Source organism: Vombatus ursinus, unplaced genomic scaffold (genome assembly GCF_900497805.2).
Source record: "Vombatus ursinus unplaced genomic scaffold, bare-nosed wombat genome assembly UNPS02014926.1, whole genome shotgun sequence".
NCBI classification, from domain to species: Eukaryota; Metazoa; Chordata; class Mammalia; order Diprotodontia; family Vombatidae; genus Vombatus; species Vombatus ursinus.
The window spans coordinates 4,878,188-4,894,593 of record NW_020954704.1 but is presented as its reverse complement, the minus strand read 5'-3'; the positions used below and the strand labels follow the sequence as shown (position 1 = coordinate 4,894,593).

The 16,406-nt window shown below is 37.5% G+C and overlaps 1 protein-coding gene across 7 annotated transcripts in view; it reads left to right on the top strand.

Moving 5' to 3' along the window:
* Positions 1-16,406, top strand: part of FUT8 (fucosyltransferase 8) — a 436,921-nt gene that overhangs the window by 182,920 nt on the left and 237,595 nt on the right. For all 7 annotated transcript variants that reach the window (XM_027843711.1, XM_027843709.1, XM_027843707.1 and 4 more), the window contains one exon: positions 8,207-8,641. In XM_027843711.1, coding sequence (XP_027699512.1) covers positions 8,439-8,641 — 203 coding nt within the window. In that variant the 5' untranslated portion in view covers positions 8,207-8,438. The remainder of the gene's footprint in view (positions 1-8,206; positions 8,642-16,406) is intronic.

Sequence of the window (16,406 nt, the reverse complement as noted above, 5' to 3'; positions counted from 1 at the left end):
TTCCTTCCTTCCTTCCTTCCTTCCTTCCTTCCTTCCTTCCTTCCTTCCTGTCCCTTCCACTTTGGTTGTTGATCACTAGCAATTTTTCTTCTGAAAACATCCTGTTTGTATCTTTTGACTGCTGGGGCAAATCCATTCTTAAAGGATGAATGTTGTATCTTTTCATATATTTAAAATAATATGAGGAAGGCCCTGAAGATCCAAAAGTGCTTTGAGCAGTGTTGTCACTGTTACGATAAATGTGTAGCAGCCACTTGGATGTAAACTTTTAGGTATATTTACCCATAAATCATATTAGAATGTAGTCACACCACTTTTCTTGAAAGAAGATGCAATAACTCACCTTTAACAAGAAAAACAATGTGATTTGCAATACATGTACTAAAATTGGAACAATATAGAAAAAGTTTTCATGGCCAGAATGATATGCACGTTTGTGAAGGAAGAAAAGCATAATGTAAAGTGGTTTGAGTAGTTTAAAATTTAACATGTTCTAAACAACGATGGTCCTAAAGATTGCTCAAAGAAACACTTGTGAAGAAAACAGTACCTAGTCCACTAACATTAAGTGCCTAATACGTATTTGTTGAATTAAATCAAGTTACATTGAAAAAGCCAAATGTAGGTTAATATGGCCTTCCTGTGATACAAGATAAAAACTGAAGATCTTAACTAAAGAAATTCATGAAGATCCTTATAAATATCCCAGGTCTTGGACAAATAAGAACAATGAATTAGATTTTTAGTGCCTAATAATAAAACCAGAGAAATCCCTAGTAGTGTTCTGTAGCAAAACTCTGCAGATGAAAGATACTTTGTAATAAATAAATAAATATTTGAAAAGATGTCAGGATACATATAAAGAAAATATCAACAAATACCTACTGGTAAATAAATTCTAAGTAATTTAATTTTATATGTGTATGGTTTAAGTATGAACTAAATAAAAATGTTTTTTCTTATAAATGTACTGTGTATTTTGAGTTCTTCCTGTGGTCCATTATGGACAAGAGAAATATATTCCCCCACTCAGGATCGATTCTACCTACAGACCGAGCAAATCACCATAAATCAAGTTATAAGGCATTTAGTTGAATTATACTAACAGCACATAAAAGATTGTTTCCCAGATCTATATTTGTTGTTCAGTCATTTTCAGTTTTGTCTGGCTCTTCGTGATCCCATTTTGTGGTTTTCTTGTCAAAGATACTGGAGTGGTTTGCCATTTCCTTCTCTAGCTCATTTTACAGATGAGGAATTGAGACAAAGAGGGTTAAGTGACTTGCCCAGGATCACACAGCTACTAAGTTTCTGAGGCCAGATTTGAACTCAGGTCTTCCTGACTTCAGGTCTAGTGCTCTATCTACTGTGCCACCTAGGTGCCCCTTACATCAAATACTGTTTGACTAAGACTATTTCTTGTCCATTGCTGGTAGGGAAGTGTTGTTACTAGGTCACTGGCTACTGAATCAGTTGGTACTGTGTGTCTCTGTAGGTGTCTTCCTTCTCAGCAGTAGTTTGTATCCTCTTCATTCCATCCACCTTTCACTTTGGGAATGATAATCTTATTCTCTTTTTTGATAGTAGTAAGTTTATTAACCATTGTTCCAGAATTCTACTTGTTATTTGAATAGTATAATGACTGCATCTTATTTCCTGTTTACCTTACCCTGCATTTTGTAGCTGTCCCACAGTCCAGGGAATGGGGCAGCATCCCTTCATTATCTCCCTAAGCTGCACTAACAGCCCTTGATGAGGGTCAAGTTCTGCCATTGAGCTGAGCTCCATTCTCTAGTAATTGGGTAACCAGTGTCCAAATGTACAGTTCATCAGAATAGATCCATAATACTTGTAATAAAATATATTTTGACATTTAGACTCTAGTTTAAACTTACTCATTTTACCTGTGCTGTTAATAGAATTTGAACAGGAAAGAAAAAATGAAAACTTCTTGCAAAATTACAGCCTAGAGCTTGAAAAAAAGGAGTAAGGAATCGTTCAGTGGGTCTGTACAGTCCTTATTACACACAGCTTGAACTTTATCCAGTTATATCTTCTGGGTCAGAAATGTAATGGATTTGTTTGTACTGAGGACTTTTAGGTAGGGCTCTCAGTACCTCAAAACACACCATCGGGGCAGATAGGTGGCACAGTGGATAGACCACCGGCCCTGGAGTCAGGAGGACCTGAGTTCAAATCTGGCCTCAGAAACATAACACTTACTAGCTGTGTGACCCTGGGCAAGTCACTTAACCCCACTGTCTAGTCAGAGAGAGAGACAGAACTACACCATCCTTATTTACCACCTCCTCCCTCTCCCCCCAGCCATTTGAATTAGTTTCAAATAGAAATCCTCTCTGGTCCACACACAAAACACAGTGTTAACTTGGAAGGGTTGAATTCAGCTCCTGTTTAGTGCAGTCTACCCATATACACTCGGCCGCCAGAAATCCCAAATGTTGCTTTACTAACACAGTACAACTCATAGGTAAACCTGTGAAACACAGTTTTTCTTAAGGTCTTAACAACTAGTGAACACAATTATCCTTACAGACCTCCTCTGCCAATGGGGGAAAGGGAATAAAATATTCTTCATGCTCTGAAAACAATGGAAGGAAGTTCATTTGTATAGCTGTTGGAACAACTAAGTGGGAAGCTCCTAGCCTTTTAAACTATGACTTCAGGGGAATTGGAGAGAGGGCTGCTTTGTCTTGATACCCCTGCCTTTTTCCTCCATGGCTGTCATCTGGAGACACTTGGCTTCTGCCACTATCAATCAAATTGATATTTGCCTTCTAGCCATTGTTATGCCTTGAAGTCCCCTCTCAGCTATTAATCCCTGAAGCATGTCCTCCACTGCTCCTCAGACTTTTTTACTGCCTTCTGGAGAAGTTAGGACCTTCTTGTTTGGATGTTCTTCTCCCCTCTGCTTTAGGAAAGTGCTTATTTAGATTTAGACCTTCCAGGTTGTAGGTCTGGTGGCTGTTTTCATGAACATAGATTTATAGGAAGGAACCATAGAAATAATTCAGTCCAACTTATTTATTTTACTGGTGAGGAAACTGAGTTTTAGAACTTGGCTAAATTTACACCGATAGTAGTGGCATGCTGGGAATCAAACACAGGTCCTCTGACTCTATCCACCTCTATTTGCCATTTAACCACACTGCGCCTTTTACTGAATAAATGTTCTTTTTCATTCAAATTCCTTAGTCCTCAGGTAAATGTTACTTTTCTCGTTAGAGTCTGGCAGATCTGGGCCATATACCTGAGTGTGCAGGTTATCTTATTCTTTTGATCTTTTTTAACCTGTTCAAGAGGAGGTACTTCACTCCTTCCCACAGTGGGTCTCCAGCCCCAACTTCTATCTGGCTTAATGGGAGTGACTTTCTTTTACTTCATTCCAGTGAAGTACAAACTAACAGTCCAAGGAGGGTTCAGGATGGTAAGAGATAGGTAGAATGCCTTCCTGTAGTGCCTGAACCTAAGGGAGAGGTAGATACCTTAAACTCAACATGTCTAAAACTGAACTAATCTCTCCTTCCTCCATACCCCCTTCCCTATTACTTTACCTAAGTAACATCACTTGAACATACCCCCTTCTGTCCTCTGACATTGCCACCACTAGCACAAGCCCACATCACCTTATGCTTGGCATATTGCAATGGCTGGTGGTGGGCCTGGCTGCCTCCACTCTCTCCCCACTCCAATCCATCCTCCATTCTATGATTTTCCTAAAGCACCTCCCAACTCAGTAAACTCCAGTGACTTCCTATCACTTCCAGGAGCAAATACAAAATGCTTTGTTTGGTGTTGGAAGCCCTTCATAGCCTAGCCCCATCCTACCTTTCTAGCTATGTACTCTTTGATTCAGACTCCTGGCTGTTCCACAAACAAGACACTCCATCTCTAGGCTATGGATGTTTTCTCTGGCAGTCCTCCTTGCCCTAAACAATCTCCTGCCTTCATTCTGTCTACTGACCTCCTTGGCTTCATTTAACTCCCAATTAAAATCCCACTTTCTACTGGAAGGCTTTCCAACCCCTCTTAATTCTAGTGCTTTTCCTTCCTATTTATCTTATAAATAGCTTGCTTTGCATATATTTGTCTGCTTGTTGTTTCCCCCATTAGATTGTGAGCTCCTTGAGGCCAGGGACTCTTTGGCCTTTTGGGGGGGGGAGGTTATCCCCAGTGCTGAGTACAATGCCTAGCACATAGTAGGTGCTTAATAAATGTTTACTTATTCATTCTTCATTGGTCCTTTCAACAACCATCATGCCCTGCCATGCATATTGTCTTGAAACTTCCAGAAATCTTAAGCTTACACTAGAAACTCTGTTGGAAAAACAGAAGCAATGAATCCTTCCCTGGCTTTCCTTCTGTGTCAGCAAAGCTCTTTATATACATATATAATATATATGTAAATCCTTGCCGTATGTGGGAGATATAAATCTACAAATTTTAAAATAGTAGGTGAGTATGAATTATTATTATTAAACATAGAAGTGTAGTGTAGCTTATTTGGACATAAAGGTCCTGTAGCAGTTTTTGGGTTTTTTTTTTTTAATGGATAGTGACTTTCTTTTGTTAAAGAAATTTTCTTATTTATCATCACACTCTTTGAAATGTATTGTTTGTACATATATTTGCTTCTTTTCTCTCCCATTGGATTACGAACTTCTTGAGGTCAAGGGACTTAATATTTTGTCTCTTTTTGTATCCCTAGAGTTTAACACAGTTCCTGGCACGTAGTAGGTACTTAATAAATGTTTATTTATTAACTAGATTATATTAAGTCAGGAAATTGAATCCTATGTAAGGCAAAATCATTTGTTTTATATTTAGGTCAACTCAGTGGTAGAAAGGGGGAATATTCCACCTTTACTACCCCAAGTGTTATATTTTCCAGATCATGTTAAGATCCTTTAGAGATGACATGTTTCCCAATTCCATATTTCTCCATTTGATTTGGTCTTTTCATTTCAGAAGAGAAAAATTAAGTCTAGGCAGGAAATATTTTTCCTTAAAGGCTACAACATTGGAGTTTAAGAAATAGAAAATAATGCCAGTGAATAGAACTGGCAAGTATCTTGCGTCTGTAATTTCTAACTCATGTAACAGATCATGAAGCACCTGTGTTTCTATACAATGTGATAATTTACCAAGTCTCAGTACTTTTGCTGTTTTTTTGTTTCCATTCTGAAATCCACTGGTGTCAATTTAAACTAAATTCTGTAGGCCTAATTTTATGGCTGCGTAAAATCCTGTTTCTGGCTGAGTGTCTTCTTGTATGTTTTGCCTCTAGCTTTGCAGATTTATGACTGCTGTGTATCATTGTAATTCTAAGTAAAATGTTATTGCACACACTTTTATTGCTCTTTATTTAAATAGTCCTTTAAACTTTCCTTTGTTTCTGGAGGGAAATATGGTCCTTCCTCGAGGTTGATTTGTAGGCTTGCTGTCTTCAAAAGGAAAGAAGACTCGGTTTTCTGAGGGCTCATTGGTACAGCATAGTATTTGTAACATAATGGTTTGAAGATACTTGCTGACAGGAATTTCATAATGTCCCATGTTCTTCTAAAAAACACAGATGTTAGTGGTTTGAATGTTAAATGTTCCTGTTATTGTTGACTTGTTGAATCACATTCATCTATTAGAATATATTTCAAAGGATTCATTTTTGTCTTTAATGTTAGGAAATTGTAAAGGTCCATATTAGGTCAACTGGGGATTCAAAAGGAAACCTCACTTAGCAAGGGAAGTGATAAGACAGTTAAAGAAGAATATTGATAATGGAATGCTGTTGTTTCATAAGAAATGATGAGTAGGCGGACTTCAGAAAAACCTGGGAAGACTTACATAAACTTGCTGAGTGAAGTGAGCAGAACCAGGAGAACATTGTACATCATAACAGTAATATTGTGCGATGACTAACTTTGATAGACTTACCTCTTCTTGGCAATGCAAGGATCTAAGACAACTCCAAAAGACTTATGATAGAAAATGCTATCCATATCCAGAAAAAGAACTATGTAGTCTGAATGCAGATTGAAGAATACTCTTTGCTCCCTCTCTCTCTCTCTCTCTCTCTCTCTCTCTCTCTCTCTCTCTCTCTCATTGGGTTTCTTCTTTCTCCTGGTTCCTCCCATTGGTTCTAATTCTTCTTTACAACATGACGAATGTGAAAATATGTATGAATGTATATGTAGAGCCTTTATCAGATTGCACACCATCTTGGGGGGAGGGGAGGGAAGGGAAAGGAAGAAAAATTTAGAACTCAACATTTTATGGAAGTGAATGTTGAAAACTAAAAATAAATTAAAAAACAGCAACAAAAAAAAGAAGAATATTGAGTGAAAGAAAGATTGAACAAATGAGGTAAAGTTACTAAAACCACTTGGGCATAATTAAAGATTATTTAATAGAACAACAGAGAAAAGATACCAAATTTTCACTGGAATGATTGGTTGCTTATTTGGCCCTCTTTCAACCTCTTATTTAAGTGGGTATAAATCTACTCAAGATTTATAGTACTTTACAGTACTAAGGAAAAAGTACTTAAGTACTTAAAAATACTTAATATAGCTAAATGGCATAATGGATAAAATGTCTGACAGAATCAAGAAGACCTGAGTTCAAGTACTGCCTCAGATACTTAACTAGCTATGTGACCCCTGGGCAAGTTTCTTAATCTCTCTGAGCTTTACTTTCCTCTTCTGTAAAATGGGTATAATAATAGCACCTACTTCACAAGTTGTAGTAATAATCAAATCATTTATGTAAAGCATTATGAAAACCTTAAAGGGCTATATAAATGCTAGCTATTGTTACTGTTGTTATTGTTATTTGGCTAAGGAAAGAGGGACAGGTTTCACCCCTACCTTAATTTCTTGTTCAAGTGTAATTCAGAATTTGAGTTTTGAAAGATATCCTGGTATACTAATTTTTAAAGCTTATTATGATAGCTTTTTCACCTAGGCTTTCTTCTTAATTTAATTTTTTTTGCCTAGTAGTTTATTATGGCCTCTGTTATACTTAATATAAATGTGATAAAGTATCAACATAGTTGAAAAAAGACAAAAACTTTAATTTCTTGTCCTTTTGGTCACCATTTTCAGAAAAAGATATGTGGCTTGACAGATGGCTTTCTCCCTGTAACTGTGGAATAAAAGTTTCTTTTCCTTACTGTTTGTAAAGGGAAAATTTTTGTGTTATCAAAAATTCTAAACCAAATCAAAAGTGAAATTGGAAATGCAGTTTCAGAAGGCCTAGTTGCAAAGATACATATTTTTGTTTTAAATGAGGAAAACTCATCTTTAGGAGGATCTTATACTTGGGCTGCTCAGTTGAGAACCTTAGCTTCTGTTTTGGGAGGTAGTATTTGTGAGCTTCTCAATGTCTATCATGGCCCCTGTCTCACCAGTCTATACTTTGGAAAAGTTCTTTCTGAAAGTAGCAACCTGCCTATGGCCTGCTGAGGTAAATGCTTTAATGGCTACTAAACTGGGAAAGAGGGCAAAACAATGATAAAGGATGGGATTGAAGACTTGCAGTCATTTACTATTAACGATGCTTTTATTTCTTTTGAAGATAATGAGGAAATAACAGTACAAAACATGTAGAAGAGGGCATTTTCTGATTATTGCCTTAACCAAGATAAAAATCTTGTCATTTTCATGTGTGAACAAGCAGAGAATGGTAATAGTAAGAAGAAGAAAGGGTGATGGTGTTTATGTTCCATTTAGACCTAGAGCTAATTGTGTTGTTAGCTGGGACAGACCTAGTTAGTATTCAGAGCTAATTTGCTATAGATGCCAAAAAGGTTTTCCATTTTACTTGACTCATGGATGGTAATGTTATCCATTAATTTTTCTGATTATGCATCCATCATTGCCTTTCTGTTAAATCAGGGTTCCTTAATTTGGGCTACATAGATAGTTCTTAAATATATTTCAGGGGGTCCATGAACTTTTAAAATATTTTGATGATTATATTTCGATATAATTGGTTTCCTTTGTATTCCTCCCTATTTTATTTTATTCATATAAAAGCATTCTTCTGAGAAGGGGGTCATGGGCTCTTCCCTAAACTACCAAAGGGCTCCCAGACACAAAACCATTTAAGAACCCCTGATTTAAGGTCAGCACATGCTGTCATCCATAAATTTGCATCATTTCATTAAATTCATTTCTTATTCTTTCCACAGAATGTAAAATCCAAGGATTTGAAACAAAAGCTTCCTACTCACCACACCAGAAGGACTTCTGGAAGAAATTGCCCCAGGACTCCCAACTAATACTAATTTGTTTGAAACATCATGTGCTGAAATAAAAAAAAGAAAGGGCAACCAACCCACGTTTGTGCTAGTGTCCCAGTCACAATGTTGTTTGCAGCTCTTTGAGCTCTAGAAGCAAAGGGAGAGAGTTGAGAACCTGAAAATGAGGCCATGGACTGGCTCCTGGCGTTGGATTATGCTCATTCTCTTTGCTTGGGGGACTTTGTTGTTTTACATAGGTGGACATTTGGTACGGGACAATGATCATCCTGATCACTCTAGCAGAGAACTCTCCAAGATACTGGCAAAGCTTGAACGCTTAAAACAGCAGAATGAAGACTTGAGGCGGATGGCAGAGTCTCTCAGGTAGGTTTCTATAAGTGATTAGGAAAAAAGAAAAAAATGTGATACTTTCCTGGTGTGATACTTCAGGTAGATCTTAGAAAATATATATTTTTTCATTCTTGACAAAAATTAAAATATGTTGTTATATCACCTTTGGTAAAGATGATTCTTGAGTATACTTTGATGACGTTCAGGGATACTCTAAAATATTGAGGTGCAAAGTCACTTCAAAAGAATTTGCTTAGGCTATCTCCAAATCAAGTAAAGGCATTTATTGTGGAACGAACACAGACACACACACACACACACAGACACACACACACACACACACACACACACACACACACACACACCCACCCACACCCCCCCAGGCTCATGAACAGTAGTTCACATTTTTGGTCATATCTAGGCACATCATTATTCCATTTTTCAGGCCTAGGTGGGATGGAAGAGCCTCCTTAGTTTCGTTATTTCATTGATCAGCCCACTTGAATCTCATTGTCTCCTAAAGTAGCTTTAAGTGGTACTTGAGATAATGGGCTTCTGCTTGACTAGTCAGTCAATTTGAATCTTTTCATCTCCCCCACCCCAAGTAAGCACCCAAATTCATTTGGGAAAAAGGTCAAGGGGCATGCATTCCTCATACTTCATATGTAAAACAGGCATGGTAAAAATTTTTTTAAATGCTTGAGAGTTCAGCATAAATATCCATACTTGAATAAACAATTAAATAAAGAAATATTCCTTCTTTAGTTTGTGGCATATGCATTTGAATGGGTTGCCCACAGAGCTGGTGACTCAGGGCATATATCTTGGTTGGACATTGGAGATGGAAAATAAACTAGGCTCAGAATTGAATAGGAATAGGACCCAGTGGGCTGGATTGTATTTACGTTATTGCACAGTGTTTTAATTTCCCCGGAACTTCTTCCTGAAATGAAGACCCATCTTCTTATTAAAGATATTCCACCTCTGGCACATTATCTCTGAGACACCGAGAAAGTTGTTTGGGGAACCTACTCCCCCCTCTCCCCCCAAATCTTAACTTCTCAGTAATCTGTTCAACCCTCTAAGACTTAAATATGTTACCCATCAGGTACTTATCTTTATTGACAAAAGGAGGTTCTGTATTGGTGGTTCCCTGTTTACATGAAATCATAGGTTTGGTCAATTTGCAAAACAAAACAACAAAAAAAAAACCAAAATTCTTCCACTGATGAGATAGTCTTTGAATAATACAATACCATAGTCTTTGTTTCTTTTCTGCTTTTAAATTTATTTATTTATTGGAGGCATTCAGGGTTAAGTGACTTGCCTAAGGTCACTGGGCTCTGAGGTGTCTGAAGCCTGATTTGAACTCAGGTCCTCCTGACTCCGGGGCTGGTGCTTTATCCACTGCACCACCTAGCTGCCCCAGAATACTATAGTCTTTGAAGAGGTGAAATTGAAGAGTTCCTAAAAGGCAATGAAATGATGCCCAGTGGTTGAGAATAGCCTATAGTAGAGTTTTTAGAAAACTCTCAGCTGTCCAGAATTATTGAATATTTTTGAGTCACGTTTATTAACCACTGAGTGCTGGGGATACAAAGAAAGGTAAAAGACTGTCCTCAAGGACCTGACTATCTAATGGGGGAAGATAACACATAAAAAGAAGCTGAAAAATTAGGGGATAGGGAAATAATACAGGAGCATGATGAAATCCAGCAGCCAGGGTGTGAAATGATTAAGTGATTGTCAGAGTACCCTCCTTAAATGAAGGGTGTGGGAAGAGCACTCTGATTAAATCCATTGTCCCCCTTCTACAGTCTGAGGGAGGGTAGGACCCCAGGGACAAGGGTTACTGAGGAGGTATGAATTTTAGAAGTGGTATGTCATTTTGGAAGATAATGAGTTTCTGGAAATTATGAAGTCTAGGAGAACATCTGGGTGGGAAAAGAAGTATAACTGCCTTACCATCTATTTTTTTTCCCTGTAATAATTGTTTACATTAAAAGTCAACAAAAGTGAGACCAGTACAACAGATTCGCTTCAGTTGATAGTGAAGTGGAAGGAGTCCTGGGTTTGTAATCAAATGACCTATGTTTGAATCTTGACTCTGCCATTTATTGACTGTGTGACCTTGGGCTAGCAAATTAGTCTTTATGTGCTTCATCTGTTTCTTCATCTAAAAAAAAAATGAGGGGGTTGGACTAGATGTCTTCTAAGTATCCTTTCCAACTCTCTATGATCCTGTGAATGGAATGCAGTTATTATTTATTATGCTCAAATGACATCAAATTTGAGTCAACTTGTGTCAAATCTCATTGGGAAATAAGCTGCCTAGGTGATAATTTTTCTGGAGAACATTAGTTGCTTTAAAAAGTAAGCAAAGACAAACCATGTCTGTGACATCAAAAGGATTGCTCATATTGCATAAGATTGCTTATGCAATTACCAAGTGTAAAAAGCCTCATTAGATAGAAGAAATTGCTATCTACAACTATTGATATGGTTGAAATGAAGCTTAGCAAATTATATGCAAAAGCTGTTGGAATGGTTCCACTTGGGGAATGGGTCAGGAAGAGAGAAGAGAAATAGTTATGTGTCTAAAGACCTTTGCAATAAATTGAGAAGCTAAAATCTCTTATTTCACATTACATATGAAAAAAGCAACAGATGTAGTTAATGATGTTCATTTGATTACGTATATATACTGTGTGATTAAAATTGATGGTAAGGAAGAATTATTACTTTGCACATCTATTGATGACAACGTCCCATCAAAAGAAATTTTCATTGTAATTGACAGATTTTTAAGAATGAAAAAGATGTAATGTGGGACAGACTGATGGAGCTCAATCATTATAAGGATAAAATGCAGTTATATACAATAACTTCCATAGAAAAATATTAGTGAAGAGTTAATATTTTTCAAGTTATTATAAGGTTAAATAACTTTATTTTAAAAAATTCCATTGAAAAGAATGATCTTTGCAAAACTGTATGATGATATGGGGGTAAAGCATACGATAGCTTTCTTGTGCCAAAGTATTTGAAATGTGTTTGAGCTGGAAGACAAAATTTTGTTACTTTTTTCTTATAGATTATAATAGATATGAAGCAAATTCATTTTATAACAAGAATTTTCTCCTGAATCTTAGGTATTTAATGGATATTTATGAAAAACGTGCAAGGTCCTCATTTATTTTCAGATCTAGAAAGATAAAGTGACCTAGATATTTCTAAAAATGGATGTATAAGGGATACATTTGTCATCGGTAAATGGGAGACAGCTTGTCTTATCACATCCTTACATGAATGTTCAATACACTTATACATTGAAATAAGCACTTGAAACTGGAAATCTTATTATGTTTTGGTGGATGAAGAGTTTTCTTGTTTCTCAAACAAAGCAATACCAATTTTGCTACCACTTGTAATACTGTATTTGTGTGAAATAGCATTTTCTGTCATAGCTTTTTCAAAGACAAAATAGCATTCTCTAAAATATTGATTTATTAATGAGATAAATTATGACTACTTGCAATTGGAATGAGAGCTCTCTGAGTTTGAGGAGATTATAAATGAGGAGGAGACTTGATCAGTTTCTTCCCTCCATTTCAGCTCCTACAATGGATGGCAAATGACTCTCCATATATGTCATTATGTGATAATTTCAGCGTCAATACTGGGTAAAGGAAAAAAGGAGAGAACTCATACTTTAGACTTATTTGATTTGTCCAAAAAAAGATTATCATTAAGCGATATTCTTTATAGCCATCTAGAGGTAGAAGTGTAGGATGCTATGGACCTCCAAATCTGTATCTGGGGTGATGTGGCAGTCCCCCAGATTATTATTGTGTGGTAACTGCAAAGATACCTTCTTGGCTTTCTCTTTTTGTACAGGGAAAATGTCATCTCCCAAATGTGTTAGACAAACTTCTTTTCGGGGGGCAGGGTGTTTCAGGATTGATTATTAGTGAGGACACAGGTATTATCTGCTACCTCTGTTTCCAGGTCCGTGCTTGGGATCTTTGAACTAGTTTGTAGGGAATGTAAGTATGAAGTTGAAATGTTTTCAGATTTATTCATGTTTTCTTAACAAGGGAATGTGAAAAGGTCTTATCTATGTCAGGTGCTATGAGGCTCTTTGGACCCAGATAGACACTTAGCTGTGAAATCATTAGGAAAAAAGGTGGTAGGCTTTTTTGACTGGTTTTATGAGTGAAAACAAAAAAGAGAAATAGTTAACTAACCAGTTGATAGGGGTATGAATTTTCTGAGGAAGTTTAAGAAGTGCCGGAAGGATGGCTTTTAGTTTTCTCAAGTGAAAATTAAGGGCCTTATAACGGTGTCATATAGTTCCCTCTACCTCCCCGTGGGATTCTACTGGTTAGTTATCCTATGTTAATTATTTCTTTTCTTTTGCTTTCACTCATAAAACCAGCCAAACTAGCTCTTTATGCCAACTTTTCTTACATTGTCCTTTATATTTCCCCTCAATTATTCTTCCCTCCTTACACACAAATATTCCATTTGCTTGATCCAAAACACTAACATTCCTCTATCTGATCATAACTTTTTATCATTCCATTTTCTCTGTGCTTCTCTTAAACCTATTCTTAGCCCTTATCAAGATTGTCAGTCTCTCTGCGCCTCAGTCCTTTCTCAGACCATCACCTTTGCTCTGATTTCACTTTGCTCCTTTTCCAGTCTCGGTTTTCTAGTTAACCAGTTCAACTCCACTATCTTCTCTTGAATCCCTCACCCCTTGTCCTTGCCAAACCTAGCCCCAGATAACTTCTCCCATTTTCTTCATCCATGCCTACACACGTGTTGGACGAAGTCTTAACAAACATACTGAGTGGATACATTACAAATTTATGGTATCTAACTTCAACTGGCCTCTCATTGCAGCAAGATAGGCATTTTATTCCTCCTTAATTGATTCCATATTTTACTCCCCACTTAAGCTATTCCAAAGCTGCAGACCTCAAGCTCTGCCAACTTCCTCTTTCCCTACTGTTATCAGCTGAGGACCTTAAAAAAATCAAGGACATTCACTATATGTGAACACCCTTTTTTCTTTATCTCAAAATCTCTTTACATCCACCCCTCCCCCACCCCTCTTTCCACTACTTTCTGCTAATCTGATGGGGGCCATCTCCAGCATCCTGATCTTTATCTTGCCACTGGACCCAAATGGCTTGAGAAGAGAAAGTGAGGCTAGTGACTTTGCATAACCCTGAATCACTTAAATCCAATTCACTGTCTAGTCTTGGTATCACCTTGATATCATGGCTCTCTTCAAGAACAAAGGACAAACAACAACAAAAACAACTAATCAGGTGACCCTTCTTGCTGAGGCTAGCACGCCTTTGTTTTTCACACACACATACACATTGGTACACAGCTAGATTAAAAATTAAATCCTTTTTTCCCCCTCTTGTTAGGATTTTTGTGTAATAAGAGCTTACTACTCTGAGCCTCCACACCCCATCCCCCTATCCCCCCATCCTTCCCTTTCCCCTATCTCCCTGTGAAATCTGAAGTAGCATTCCTCTGAGAACCTTAATTTTGACTGTAGAAAACGAAAAGCCATCTTCCTAGTATTCCTCCTAAACTTCCAGGAGAAATTCATACTCATACTGACAGGTTAGTATCTTGTGTTAATTGTTTCTTTCTTTTGCTTTCACTCATAAAATCGGTCAAAAAACTATCCCTTTATCCCAGCCTTTCTTGTCTTTTCAATTAGATTTTCCCTCAATCATTCCGTCCCTATCTCTAATCTTTAGTGTCTTCATTTGTACTGATTCTGTCCCTACTACCTTCAAATGTGACCAAGTCTTTCTCCTTCTTAAGAAACCTTTACTGGACTCTACCATCTCTTTAAATTCCACTCCCTTTCTTAGCCAAACTCCTAGAAAAAGCAGTTTACATTTTTCCTCTTCTCACTCAGTCCTCAACCCTTTGCATAGTCTAGCTTCTGATCTCATTCAACTGAAACTGCTTTCTTCAAACCAAATCCCTTAATTACCAAATCTGGTGCTATTTTTTTCTGTCTTTATCTCTTTTTAACCTTTCTGCTACATTTGCTTTGTTGAGCATCCTTTTCTCCTGAATATTCTTTCTTTGGGATTACTTGACACTAGTGGCTCCTGGTTCTCTTATCTGTTTGACCTGTCCTCGCTCTCCTTTGATGACTTATCATTCATATCATGCCCCGTAAGTATGTTCCCCAAGGTTTGTGTCCTGGGCCCTCTTTTCTCTCTACATTCTTACTCATGGTGACTTCATCTGCTCCTATGGGCTTAATTATCTTCTCCTTATAGACCATTCCCAGATCTATATAAACAACTCTTATTTCTCCCCAGAGCTTCAGTCTGATAGCACCAGCTGCCTATTGCACATTTCAGATTGGATGTTCCTTAGGCATCATAAACTCAACATGTCTAAAACATAACTCATTATATTTTCCCAAAACCTATTCCTTATCTAAACTTCTTTATTTGTATTGAAGGCACCACCACTCTTTAGTCTCCCAGTTTTATAACTTCCATATTATCCTGGATCCTCACAATCACTCACTCCATAGATCCAATCGTTTGCCAAATCTTGATGTTTATAACTCCATAACATCTTTGACATCTGTCCCTGCAGTCCATGTGACTTCAAAAACACTGTTGTCAAACAGTCTGATGAAGTTTGGATTTTTAAAATTTGTATTTACCCAGGTGAATCATTGGAAAGGTATTTTAGATTAAGGTGTTAAAAGTAGACTTTTTATTTGACAATGAGCCTGAAATTTCTTGAATCTGACAATCAAAATCATAGCAATGATGTATTAGTCAACTTTGTCTTATCAAAATTGAAGCACTGCAGAGGAAATAGTTCCTTCTGTGGCAATATTATATTCTGTTTTGAGTGTTTCACAGAACAAGAATGTACTCTCTGTTGGAGAATTCACAGGACATTGACTAAGCCATTAAGGTCATACCAGGAAACATGAAGGACCTGAAGACACTTATTTTGGACTGGAGAAGACTTGTTGAGGGTCTAGGTAGAGGATAATCATTGAATTCAAATGCTTAGTGAAATTATTGGAAAAAAGGATTAGGTTTGTTGTTAGGACTGGCCCAGGGGGCAAAATTAGAATTCCAGTGTAAAATAGAGAAAGAGGCAGTGTTAGGATTCATGTAAACAATGCTATTGAACAACATTTTTGGGGGGGAGGGGGATGAGTGGCAAGGAGAAAGGGAGTCATCAAGACCTATGATTTCAAAAGTGTAGGGAATTCTCGCTGTGGAAACTCCCTCTACTAACACAAATATGTAGCTGTTCTTCAACTTTGTAGTGTTTTGGGGGACACAGGTTAATTGACTTGCCTCAAGCATATACATATGATGGGATTGGGATCTCCACCCCAGAAAGGAAAAACCCTGGACTTCCCCACATGGCCAAATCTCTGGAGTTCGCCTGAGGCTATAATTCTATCTACTGGCCTTTTATTGTGGCTATACTCAATCTCCCAATTCTCTGTTACCCTTAACCTAGTCTAGCCTTCCATTGTCTTACTTCCCTATGCCACCTCCACCCCCAGCCCCTACTTCACACCCTTAATCCTAGCTGGGCTCCATTCTCCCTTGGCCAATGGTCCAGGTCCCTGGCATTCTATTGCCTCACAGTCCTAGCAGACTGCTTGGCCTCTCCTAGATCCCTCCCACAGTCTTTCTGTATATAAGATCCATCTTGTCTTCTTTAAGGTGCTCAGATTCTTAGAATCTAGCCCATAGCTCATAGATGCTCA